Consider the following 13651-nt stretch of genomic DNA (forward strand, 5'->3'; position numbering starts at 1 on the left):
GTTCTGAAACAGCGCGGCTGTGTGCGGTCACTGGACCGAGGCCGAACGAACCGAGCTGAACCGTAAAGCTGCTGCCAGGGTGGAGAGTAGTTGTCGCTCCGGWTTAAAAYGTTCAYGGTTCTGTTCCCCCTCGGAAAACTTGTGCATGACAACTTTGCACTTAGCTGCAACTCTGTTTCTGATGAAAATAGAAAGTTCTACCGACATTCTTGCTAACTTGTCAGCGCAGCATGTTGTTGTGATCATGTGAGCTCTACAAGCCGGATCCAAGCGCTGCTGGATAGAAACACTGGAGTGGAGTCAGTGAACTGCTGGAACGGACTGCTAATATCGGAGCGCTTAAATCGGACATTTTTTATGCAGGCCGATAAAATCCGATACTCATTTTTTGGCTGATATCGGACCGATATCCGATATCAATATCGGATTGGGACACCCCTAGAAATTGGTACTGGAAAGTCCTTGAAAGGTCCTTGAATTTGATGTTGACCAAGGTGTGGGAACCCTGTGGGCAAGTTTCTGAGGTATTTTTTTGGCTGCTGCCATTACCTGGTTACAGGTACCTGTTGTAGCAGGGTGAGTTCCCCACACAGATGGGGAAAAAGACTTGAAACTAACACTTGCTAAAACAGTAACATCCTCAAAAAAATATGGAGCTTAGTGTTAAGTTTAGGGCAGAACAATACCCCAGCGATTGTTTATCTGGGGAACAACTTTTCTGTAAGTTTTATTAGCACAAGATGGGCTGGATGCGTAAGAATGAAAGTGAAGACCACTTCCTGTTTGAGTCACAACAGAAATTGAGAGGAGTAGCGAGCTGAGTGAGTCACATGCCTGCAAACTCCTGAAAACTCATATTTGAGGCATTAGTTTGTCCAAGATTTTGTTGCTGTGTGCGTTTGTTTCTTTGTTTTTTGATTAAGCACTGCAAACGGGGGACTCTTTTCAAAAGGCAAGTGTGCACAAACTGTTGCTATTTTTAGGTTTTATGTTTGTTTATGATACATATTTAGTATTAAGTTAAATTCTAAAACAATTCTTTTTAAAAATAGGATGACTTTTAATGTGAAATTTTGTTTACACAAAGAACATTTTTTGTTCTTAAAAAAGACATAAATACTTTTAATTTAAATACCTTGCAACAGCATTTAATGTTCTGCTGAACCACAGCAAATTATTAGTGAAAGAGAAATGACAGCCATTAATCTTTTAATTCTGTGGATATTTATTTGTTAAATTAAATAATTATATTTTAATCACTCTATAATTGCACACTTTTGTTGATGGATATGGTTAGAATGGAAATGTGGAATTTAGAAAAAAATGGAAAAAATTGAATTTGGGGAAAGAAATGAAATTTGGGAAAAATGAAAACCGATTTTAAAGGGTCCTAATCAGTACAAAACATTTAGTGTCCTTTTTAGAGCTTATGTAGTGATCAAGACTTCACTCTACCATAATAGATGGTAGTTTGCTGCCATGTAGACTCAAAGACTACTGTGAGACAGTTGCAACATATTAAATATTGACTCTGGCAGAAAAGATGTTCTGTTGTTTATCAGCTCTCTTATGATGGTAATGAGTGACTGAACCAAAAACTAATCAATCAAACTGTTCTATCAGGAGCAGTGATCTAAAGGCACCTTCTCAGAATAAATCCACAAAATGACCCTAAAGACCACTCTGTTTGCCTCTGACCATTCATAAACCATAGGTGGAGTCAGACGTCCTGCATTGATGTGAGATGTGAGCTTTCAGAAATGAAGCAAGCATCAAAACCAAGAGCTGTGGAGCAGAACTCAGCTGTCTTGAAATGATTGTTTTTAAAATATTCTCTGTTTCTTATAATTGCCGTCAGCTGCTTACGTAGTTTGTGGAAGTTTACAAAATTTACCCAGAGTAAAAAATACAAAAAAWAAAAAAACAAAACTTGAAGATAGACAGGGCACCCTAAGGTGTCACCAGCTGATATGCCCTCTAGCTGTTTTAGTAATTTTCTTTGCTGGTAACAATTTTCTGTTTATTACATATTTTGGTGACATACAAACCTACAGTTTGTCATCAGTCTTTCTTGGTAATGAATGTGTGTTGTTTTAATCCTGTAGCTGGTTGGTCACACGGATGTCATCATTTCATCACAATGTAGAACTGTAAAGCTGGCTTACCTTTTCACATGTCATTTCAGCTCTGTTGCTATGTTGCTTCAAAGCACAAAAATGAATCTGGATGAGTTTGCATCAGTCCACCATGCTGCCAAGTCCAAGCTTGAAGTGTTGTGTGACTGTCTTTAAGTGTAGATATTCATTTGGACTCTGATTTAAATTGTGTAGTTATTAGGGATGACATATCGTGATAAAGCAAATAAGCTTGATGAACAACTTGATAAACTAAAAGAAACTTGCCATGCAGCGATATGAGTAAACAGGAAACCTGCTGTACTCATCATCATGATAAACTAATGAAGCTTGTTCAACAACAACCACAAGGTAAACTAACAAATAAAGCTTAATAAACAATATTATGTAACTTAGGGTTGTCCCGATACAAATTTCATTTCCAATTCGATACCGATATTGCAACTTTGAGAATTGGCCGATACCGATATTGACTCGATACCATATCAATACAAATCACACACTTTTACCTATTTTGTAGTGTGAAATCTTAAAAAGTTTTGATCAAGTCAAACAGTGAAAAAGAGTATGTATGAGAAAAATTGACCCATTTATTTTTAACCAATGGATCACATACATTTTAAACTGAAGAACATTCTGCAATTTAAAAAATAAATTAGAATACCCTGAAAAATAAAACATAAAAAAACAAAATGTACTTTTAAAGTGTAAAATAATTCAAAATCACTCGTTATTTTTTTTACCATCTGTCAGCCTTGTGCTGCTTTATGGTGGAAAAAACTGAAGGTGGGGACAAAAGAAAACCACACATTATTGTCCAATGTCCATCTGTTCAAAGTTAAGAGTCCACAGCTCCAATTTTACTGACTGTGCTCAAAACAACATGATCATTGCACTTAATCTTCACTAAAACAAGTGTGTAAACAGATTAAACATCACTAATAACAAGCAAAAAATAAATAGGAAGAATTAGTCAGTTATTTTAATTAATAGTTACCTTTCCTGCTGCATTTCCACTTTCTACAGTCTGAGCTTCATGTGGAGATCAGCCTCTCTCTCRTTAGAGCACAGTTTTATCACTGCTCTCGCCATGTCGCGCTCGTATCCAAATCACAAGCTGCGCTCTCCTTTCTTCTGTCCATCAATCCCAGAGCTAATCCACAGGAAGCATTCTGCTGGTGTCAAAACCGTAAGCGTGCCGTCCTCCCTTCTGCCCACTTACAACCACCAACCGGACCAGAGAGGAGGTTCTGAAACTAGAACCATGGAGACACACTGGACCAAAGCCGAACCGAGCCGAACCACATAGTTGCTGCCAGGGTGGAAAGTAGAGCCTGGTTGTCTCTCTGGTTTAAAACGTTCACGGTTCTGTTCCTCCACGGAAAACTTGTTCAACTCTGTTTTTGATGAAAATAAAGTACTGCCGACATTGCTCCTACTTCTTGCTACTTTGTTAGTGCAGCATGTTGTTGTGATCACGTGGGCTCTGCATGCTGGATCCAAGYRCTGCTGGATAGAAACGCTGGAGCAGACTGCTTATATCAGAGYGCTTTTATCTGACATTTTTTATGCAGGCCGATAAAATCCGATACTCGTTTTTTGACTGATATCGGACCGATATCCTTATCGGATCGGGACACCCCTAAAGGTAAACTAACAAATAAAGCTTAATAAAGAACAATATTATGTAAACTACAATAAGAGGCTTGGTGTGCAGCAGTAGGATAATCGAGTGTACCGTGTTTCTTTGTAAYGCTGCAGTGTATTCATGTTAATGTTCAGTGCCATGCTTCAGTGTTTGCTACATGACTACCACTATGGCTTTGCAGAAGCATCACATGGGCAGCATAAATTTAGCATGAAACAATTCAGTTTTCCTTTTATTAGTTCAATCAGCACTTCAAGACCAGAGTTGCTGAATCAGCTGATGTAGTGACAGGAGTTAAACTGAAAGGGGGACTTGGGGGGGCTGGCTAAACGGTATATTAACTGTGTGTTGTTCTCATTGCCACTGCAGCCGCCAATCTGTGATGGCTTTTGGCCAAAGCTGGCTGGCAGATGATGATGGTTATGATACATCTACACCCTACTACCACAGCTCAGTATATGGTTGGTATAATGGGTTTGTATGATGGGTAAGATTTCTTTCCACCCTCCATCTCCTACATAGGAAAGTGGAGCTATGTTCAATGGGTAAAGCGTCTTCTTGCAGCTCCTAAAGAGATTTTGATCAGTTGACTGCAACCTGGGTTTTAGGCTTTGGCCATTGAACGCTCCCCTGTCCACTAGTCTCTCAGATATTGCCCAGTGATTCTGCCCCTTGTGTTTAAGCCACCACGGGTTAATGAGAGCTCACGCTTTGCAACACAGAAGTTTGAGATCTGTAGGTTTGGTTAGAAATCAGAGTGCAGAGGAAAGTACTTACAAAAACAACCTTTTGCTTTAAGACTCTCAGACTTCTCTAAAGAAGGTATCTACAGGCTGTAGAGAGAAATAGTTTTGTTTTTTTTCTGGCAGGACATTGTTAGGTCACTACAGAGTACACCAGGACTCTGAGGGTTAAAAAAAAGTTAGTCCCACTCTGGAACCGTTATACAAAGTGTATAAAAAATCCATCTGTTGATGTCATCGACAAGGTAAGATCAGTGGTTCTGTACAAAAGCTGTAGAAAAGGTCTTACAAGAGGCTGTCAGTGGGAATAAATAAATAAATAAATGGTTAAGTTTCCCTGTTGGTTGGTTAAATGCAACTCGCCAACTGAATCTAGTATTTTTCTGAGCTGGCTTTGATAGAAGAGGCAGATGAGGGGAATTTCTTGGTAAATCAGTGAAATGGACTTCTCATGCAATATTTACTACATTACTAAGTAGACACACTCCACTCTAGCTTTAGAAATAAGTTCACGAGAGTAAGCTATATGTTCACATTAAACCCTGCAGTAAAACTGATGTCAGTAAATAAGTTATTGACTGAAGCTGTGACATCTCAGGCCAGTGTTAGGAACATGATTTTACTGAGTTGTGATAAGACAACTCTTAGCGCAGATCTGTTTTGTTTAGTGTTTTCCCCTTCTGTTTTTTTATTTTCTTTTTTTCTTTTTTTCTTTTGGGTTGTTTAATTTCTAAAATTATTTTTATTTTATTTTGTTTTTTCAGTTGGTCAGTTTTGGTGGGGCTGTTGGGGGTTTGGTAAGGCCCTTGGGTGGGTTGTTGTTATGTTTGGCAAACGCAGGAAGTTGAGGGGTGATGGTAAGGCCCCTGGTGGTTGTGATGGTACTCTGGTTCAGAGGACATTGGTAAGGCTCTGTTACTGGGATAGACTTGAAGCTTATGGCAGGACTGTCAAGTGTGCCATGAGGGAGGGATCATGGTAAGGCCCTCTGACTTCATGGTTTGACTTAAATAAATCAAAACCTTTTGGGAATCATCACTTCATCTAATTATTTTGGTCAGGATTGCCATGAACTGGTCAGGTAGAGATGAACTGGATGTCTGGTTAATTTGTAAGTGGGAATGTCTGAATATTCACAGATGAATAATAAATATAATAAATAAATACTGATGTTTCTGAAACATCTTTCTGTTCATCACCGCTGTTTCTTTAGGATAAGTCTTTTACAGTCAACTAGGTAAACACTAATTAAACTTTTAACGCTGCTAGGTAGTTATACATCTTGTTTTTATCACCCTGATTAGAGTGTAGTATACCTCGTGTAGAAGTAATAATTAACATACAGTAAAATCTATCTTGAAACATCATTTACAGAAATCAGCAGTGACTCAAGTAAATAGGTCACAATTTGGTTAATTTACAGTATTTAATTTCAAAATAAAGGTCTGATTTAAACATTGGTCAGACCAATTGAAGTTTGAGTTTAAGTCATTTTTCTGCAGATATCCCTTAAGATAACTTTTATGAACCTTTTTTAATGACTACACCAAACTTTTAAACAAGTCTCAGTAAATGTAGACAAAGAAAAGAAGTGGTACCTGGATATTTAAGTAAGGTATGAATTACTCATCGGGTGGAAGGATGTCTACTCCCGTTATCCTTCGGCTTTTGCCCAGAGAGCAGCCATCTCGGCTTCATCTGCTCCTGGTCAGTATAATAATGCACCGTTTCTTTTTTCTCCCTTGCCCACATTGAGGATGATGTTCTTGTGTCTCATGTCTGTCGTCCCTCTCTCCCCTCTTCTACAGCGGCCTACAAGCACGCAGACGGAAAGAAGATTGATGGCAGGAGGGTGTTGGTGGATGTAGAAAGAGGACGCACTGTGAAAGGATGGCGTCCTCGGAGGCTAGGTCAGCTGCTGCTTTTCTTCACCTTTTTTTATCTTGTTAGCAAAACAAAAACTAGGCCGACATTTATTAAAACTTTCACAATCATTAGATGGACATGTAGGACTGGTTTAACTTCTGGAGTCGACCCAATTCAAGATGGCAACACAAATAACCACAACTGTTATTTCAGATTGTAAGATGGTCTTAGTGTAAAATTCTGACAAACTTTGGTGGGACAGTGCATACTTCAGATCAGGGGTGTCAAAACTCGTTTTCACCAAGTGCCACATGAGCATCATGGTTGTAATTAACTTTGATGTTGTGTATTTAAATTCAACTAAACACAAAACGTCAGGTGCCTCGTGTCATTGCTACGGCTGAGCACAGCTAACAAGACGTGGCATTTCCTGCATAGAAACATCGTTTTAACCCGTTTAAATTTATGACTTGTAAGTTGGAATCTCCCAGTAGAACTGGGCTGCAGCAAAAAACAAAACAAGCAGGTGAAAATGCTCCACCTGTTTAATCTGTGCGTACTCCGGCGGAGTGACAATCATTATATTCGCACTTTGGAGTGCGCGCGCATTCGGCCGTGCGTCGTCGCGCTATGACCACAGGAGAAATGAGGTCCAGACTGATTTTTGTGCGTCCCACCAGAGCACTGACTTCACCTACACTGACAGTCGCCTCGCTGAGTGGAAATGAATGGAGAGCGAGCGACGTCGCCTCCCATGTGTCGAGCCCTTCACACATGCCACGGCGCGCGCTCCTCCCGCAGCAGGCAGTGTGGTCGGTCGGCATCCGACCGGAGGACGCGCCGTCACGTAAATATGTAAACAGTTCTGCGTTCATTTTCGCACACCCGAACCAGGTCTAGATAAGTTTTTTTTCCCCTCTTCATTTGCGCTCTCAGCCAGGCTGCTTCCCACTTCCTCTGTTTTGACTCCAGCCGGTTACATCATCAAAAAGAATTGCACGGCTGGCTGGTAGACTACAGATCTCTATCATAGGACAAATTTATATCGTTTCTACCGTATATCGTTTATATCGTCCTATAATACACATGATTTTACCCATTTTGTCTCATAACTGGCATATTTTCTCTTGAATTTGGCTCAGCAAAGTGAAACAGGAAGTGACATCAAAGGGGAACTCATAAAGAAAAGAAACTCTGTAGTCTTTATTTATTGAAACAATCTTATTTAAACTCTTCTTCGACTCTGATAGTGACTCAAAATAATCTAAAGAAAGATCAGATTCTTCTCTAATTATTGTAGCATCGCTCTGTTTACATACAGGTATTCCCCTTTGATATCACTTCCTGTTTCTTTACATGCAAATATGTCAACAACTGTTCATCTCAACAGTGTGAAATTTGTTTTTGCAATATGTTATCAATGTTCTCTTTCCAAAAAAACGCATTCACATTTTTTACAAAAATTTGATGTCACAGGTACTTTAAAGCTGCTTATTTTTAGACATTGATACATTTTTGAAACACTTGCAGGCCACATAAAAGGCTGTGGTGGACCACATTTGGCCCGCGGGCCTTGAACAGTGGAGACACTTAATTTAAAAGAATACTAGGCCTTTGATTCTGAATCTGTTTTTCTTCCCACATGTTATCAGCCTTGTCATACAGATTTTAGTTGATTAGCAACACAAAGCAGTTTTTTAAATCAATATTCAGTAGAAAAGTTTTAACAATTTAAGATAAAGAAAATAAATGACCAAACGTTTAAGTCCTGTGATGTTGCTCTGAGTTTGACTCTGACATGTCTCCAGTGGGCTGGAGCAGGTTGGGATGGGTACTGAATTAGATACTTTTTGATGTACAGACCGAATTCTGTTGGTACTACCGAGTATCTATTCACGTAACATCAAACAGTACCATGTTTCAGTACCTAAACGCATCATTGAGACCGGTTTGGCATAAGAGTTTTCCATGCTTGTCCTGAACGCAGCATCACGCAAAAGCGTAATGACGTCATCAGCCGCTGGTTCACAGAGGCAGAGTTCGGTCTGAAAGTAGCTTGAAAGCCTCGCAGCTCCTGGAGTAAAACTCACCAAACAGATCGCCTCTGAATTATCTGATGGACTAATTATCTTGTGAACACGACGTTCGCTTGCTCAAAGTAAATAAAGTACCGCCACTTTCTTTATTTCATCCACCATTAAACAGAGAACGGCAGAGGAAAATAATAGAGGCGCTTCCTGACAGTCCRAACACGTCTGACCTGAAGGAGCACAAGCAGTCAACAAGTGTTGGACGTGTTTTGGATGTTCAAAATGTAGCTTAAATACCTTTTATTTATTTTAACTGCATCCTCTTTTGTTTATTTCATTTAAACATATTTGCCTTCCATGGACCTCCATCACACATTTTTCTAGTGGGGAAATGACATCAACAGAAATATGTGGAGCTGGATTTTAATTTGTGCAATAAGACAAAACAGTCTTGTTGTTTTCAACAGTTTTTACCTTAAAGAAATAAGTTACACAACTGATGTTACAATACAAAGAGTTGGATGTTGTCTTGATATTTGTTAATTTTTGTATATTGAGAAATATGTACAAAAAAGAAGTTTATTGTTAAAAAAAAAACCAACGCACACAAAGTACCGAAAATTGGCACCGTTAAGTACCGGTACCGATTCCCAGGTACCAGATATTGGTACCAAATTGATTCAAACGTCGAAGGTACCCATCCCTAGGAGCAGGGCAGGTAGTTTTCTACCAGCTGCTTTGTGCTGCTGTTAAACAAGTTGAGCACAGTGGGAGGGTCTGAACTGAATGTCATGTTTGGATGTGTTTTCTTCTCTGATTTCATATTAAACTGAGGCTTTTTATTTAAGAGCTTGTTTAAATAACATTTTGTACTTCCTGCTGCTGCCCTGCCTTAAAATGACAACTAACTTTATCAGTGACTTAGTGTTTACTTGAGACTTTAACACACATGAGTATTCGTATGTGAGTGAAACTACGTTATTAGAAAACATTTCAGTGTTTATTCCACCTGTGTCTTAGTGGACATGTTGTGGTCTGACACAGTCCTTGTCTGACTGTTGACCTTGTGTACCTGTGTGTTGTGCAGGAGGTGGGTTAGGTGGGACAAGGAGAGGCGGAGCTGACGTCAACATCAAACACTCCGGTCGAGATGACGCCTCTCGTTACGATGACCGCTCACTGGGGCCGTGAGTCAATCTTTGCACAACACACCTGTTAGTAAAATATCACCCTCCGCCTGTTGTAACCTCTTTGTTTTGACTCTCAGTGACCGCGGGGACCGCAGGGAGCGAAGCCGGGAACGCGACAGGGACAAGGACCGAGAACGGCGGAGGACCCGCTCTCGCGAAAGGCGCCGTCACTCCCGGGAGAGAGAGAGGGAGAGAGAGCGGCCGGGCGCGGTGGGAGAAGAGGTCAGCAGCAGCAGCAGCCGGCGGCGGGAGCGGGAGCGTGGAGCAGCAGGAGCAGTGGCAGGGACAGGAGACAGCAGGAGCAGGGAAAGAAGTCGAGACAGGAAGAGACGAAGCAGGAGCCGCGACCGTAAAAGAGACAGGGAGAGGGCCAAAGGGGTGGAYGGGGAGGAAGTGGGCCAGGCAGACGGCGTCCCCGAGGGGGGGGAGCGAGTCCTGGGGGAGCAGGAAGGAGAGGTGGGGGAGGGGACGGAGGAGCGTCGAGACCGGGACAGAGAGAAAGACAGGGACAGACGACGCAGCCACAGGGATAGAGACAGGCGCAGGGGGGACAGAGACAGAGACAGGGACAGGGAGCACAAACGGGACAGGGGGGAGCGAGACAGGGGGGAGCGCAGAGAGGAGCGCCACGGCTCCACGAGAGAAGACCTGGGTCCTCAGGTGGAGATGGCCAACGAGGACAACGGAGCCCCGACGCAGGAGGAGTACAGTCAGGACGGCATGACGGACCAGCAGTCCGTCCCGTCGGCTGACGGCTTCGGCTCCGGAGAGAACGGCTTCAAGATGGAGGTTCCAGATGAGTACTGAGGTCCCTCCTGCTCCTCCCACAGAAAAATCACTTGTTTTTCTTTCTCCTGACTTTCTGCCCAAAGCCTTCAGGTCTCAGGTGTTCATGAGGAGTACACTTGTAGTCAGCCGCTCTGTTGGAATCTTTCATTTGCACGTTTTGATTTGGTCTGAAGAAGTGGCAGTTCTCCTGCATCTCCTTATCAACCTGTGCCACTCGATGTGTCCCAACGACTCTGTGGACATTCTTTTTGTTTTTTAATCAGTGTGGTGGTAAAGTTCACTGGAAACAGGAACACAGGAGCTGAGTTCATTCTGAGCAGGTTGATTCAATCAGCAGTTCAAACTGAACTCTGCAACAAGAGATGAAATTCAAACAGGAATGTTAGTGTTGAAGGCTGTTTTTTTTATCTGTTTATAGACGTGCAGGTCATTTTAATAAAGATGTCTCTCCACAGTGAAGCTGTTCTGTTGTTTTCTTCACGTTTAACTGACTGAATGTTGATCTGTCTTTTAGTGAAAAAATCTGAAACACTGAGTGAAGCTCAATCATGGGATGTTTATCCTGATTTAAAATGGCTGCTCATGCTACATAAACGTAAAGTTTTGTACCAACGTGTGGTGGCTGAGAGTCATCCCAACAGACTTATTTTCTATCTTTGTCTACAAGCTGGTGAGCAGTTCAGGACTTTTATTAGATGGATAAAATCAACCTGCTTTCAGAGTGAAATAATTTAGATCCAGTTTGACAAGAAACAGCTGATCTAACGTCCAAATTATGTCAAAAACTTAAATATTTTTACCACCTGAAGCTTGAAATCAGAAGCTAACCTCAGCAGTCATGTTTTTCTTAATTGCTTAATTAAAATTATATACCATTTATCTGAACAGAGCTTAAAGCTTCAGACCTCTGAGGTGATTTATTTGGATTAGAATTTCATTGAGATAATTTTAAACCACATGAAATACTGAGTTTTTAAAAATGAGGTTGTAGTTGAACTGATCCCAGCAGCTGTAGCCTCTGACTGGACCTTGTCATTAAATCAGTCTGGAGGTGAAGGGGACAGCAGGGACCATGTGTTGGTCAGACTGAATAACTTATTCTGATCATTTGGTTTTAACATCACGAACTGGCAACTAGTTCCACTGAAATATGAGATTTTTCTATTGATGTAGATAAAAGTATAAAATATCTAAAAATCACTGGCTTGTCTTTTTAGTTAATAAAATAAAGAGAAACTATAATGAATTTTACATTTGATTGACCCATAACATCTTCCTTAGTCACCAGGAGTAAAGATTTCTTAGTTTTGTGGTGACTTCTGTGTGAATTTCTAATTATTTTTTTTATTTGGGTTTAATGTAGATACATGAGTCTGTTTTAGTTTAGAACAAAAAGTTAAAATGAAGACATTTGTTTAACCTGAAGCACATGAAKGTCTTAACTTTATCAGCATCCTGTGTGATGCTGACCACCCTTCCTGCGTGACGTCACCAGCTATATGATGTGATTTTAATATTACTTTAAAACAAAGTAAATTATTGACCTTTATCCTCTGAAAAATATGAAAGGTGGACATGAAATGTTTATTTAGTTTTTAAATTACATTTCTCATATATATATATATATATATATATATATATATTAGTGCAGATGCTGTAGCTGACCACCCAGTCCATCGCTGCTGCGTCAGGCTGTCCTTCAGTCTCGCGTGTCTCATCATGTCCTCATCAGGGGACATGGACCTATCTGTGTGAGACTCGGTTCGGATCAGCGGGGGTTCTGTCAGACCAGCAGCAGTTCGGACACGGACGGGTTCAGGATGATGTCCTCCTTCTTCCACCCCGCTAAGGAGGCCGACATGGCGGCCACCACAGAACCGCTCTGCCTGGAAAGAGGTAAGGTTCCCTGGGATGGGTCGGAACCAGCCCCGCTGGAGCCGCGGATGATGACATCCTTTGTTGTTATGGGGGCTCGGTTCTGAACCTCAGGCCTGCTGTGGTTCTGTTTTAACATGTGGCTCTGACAGACTGCCTTTRTTACTCATCTACTGGACCGGTTCTGAACCGGATCAGATACGGTGCAGGTGTTCAAACTGGAACAGGACCACTGACTGTTGAGCGCTTCAAGGAAAGAAACGCGTTGTGATCAGGCTGTTGTGTTGTTGTGTTATCAGAACACTACAACAACACGTCCAATGATAAACAGGCTAATATCAGGTTGTTAAATATGTTCTCAGTCTGAAGAAGCAGCAGGTTGGGTTGGATCTGTCATCCTGGTGACAGTGGGAAGAAACCTCCAACAGAACCAGAACCAGGATGGAGTGGACTGGCTGGGATCAGAGAAGTGCTCTGTTAGGGAACAATAAGATCTTTAATACATGATGGAGCTTGGTTGTTAAGAGCTTTGTATGTCAGGAGTAATATTTTAAATTATATTCTGAATTTGATGGAGCCAGTGGAGAGAAACTAAAACTGGAGAAATATGATCTCTCCTTCCAACTCTCAGAACTCCAGCAGCATTTTGGATAAACTTTTAAAACTGTTTTTCGGACACCCAGATAATAAAGAATTACAGTAGTCTTTCATAGACCTTTTCTTATACCCACTTTTTCATTTCTGGGTCAAGGGACACCTGGACAGGTCTCAGTCCCTCACTGGGACACAGAGACACTTACATCCACGCTGCAAACCGAGAAAGAGTTTTAGATTTACACACATTTGTCACGATTTCTACACAGGTCATTTATACATTGTATCAAATCAAACAAACAATCAAATCATTAGTAGCAGATTATATCAAAGATTATTATTGTTCAGATGAAAATCTGTTAAAGATTAAAAGGCTCCACAGCCACGATGACGTTAAATTCATCCTAATGATTTAAAGCAACATGTGTCCATTGAGCAGGACTGAGGGAGCTCACTGTTGGTGACCCTTCACTGACCCACACCTGCTGTTGGTGGTTTTAGATGTTTGCAGGGTGATCGAGCTGCTGGACCGTCTGCAGCGGACCGGGGAGCTGCCTCCTCCCAAACTACAGGCCCTGCAGAGAGTCCTTCAGAGCAAATTCTGCGCCGCCATCAGGGAGGTGAGCACAGTGCCGAGGTGGGGGGTAAAAGTTACAGGTAAAAAACGAACGAGGTTACACTTTACCTTCATGTTTTAAAGGCACAGTGTGAAGGATTTTGTCAATTCATTTAGCCGAAATTGAGATAATCACTAATGACAATAATAAAAAAAAACATGTCT

The 13651-nt window shown here is 41.2% G+C and overlaps 2 protein-coding genes across 3 annotated transcripts in view; both read left to right on the forward strand.

Moving 5' to 3' along the window:
* Window positions 1-10860, forward strand: part of snrnp70 (small nuclear ribonucleoprotein 70 (U1)) — a gene marked incomplete in the record, with an annotated part of 22319 nt that extends 11459 nt beyond the window's left edge. Inside the window, 3 exon segments of the mRNA XM_014020959.1 lie at window positions 6335-6436; window positions 9510-9609; window positions 9690-10860. Coding sequence (XP_013876413.1) covers window positions 6335-6436; window positions 9510-9609; window positions 9690-10419 — 932 coding nt within the window.
* A 1193-nt stretch (window positions 10861-12053) lies between these two features.
* Window positions 12054-13651, forward strand: part of lin7b (lin-7 homolog B (C. elegans)) — a 6806-nt gene continuing 5208 nt past the window's right edge. The window contains exons 1-2 of one of the 2 annotated variants that reach the window (XM_014020961.1): window positions 12054-12297; window positions 13372-13490. In XM_014020961.1, coding sequence (XP_013876415.1) covers window positions 12222-12297; window positions 13372-13490 — 195 coding nt within the window. In that variant the 5' untranslated portion in view covers window positions 12054-12221. The remainder of the gene's footprint in view (window positions 12298-13371; window positions 13491-13651) is intronic. The other variant, XM_014020960.1, reaches the window with a different exon arrangement.

Source organism: Austrofundulus limnaeus, unplaced genomic scaffold (genome assembly GCF_001266775.1).
Source record: "Austrofundulus limnaeus strain Quisiro unplaced genomic scaffold, Austrofundulus_limnaeus-1.0 Scaffold274, whole genome shotgun sequence".
Classification (NCBI taxonomy): Eukaryota; Metazoa; Chordata; class Actinopteri; order Cyprinodontiformes; family Rivulidae; genus Austrofundulus; species Austrofundulus limnaeus.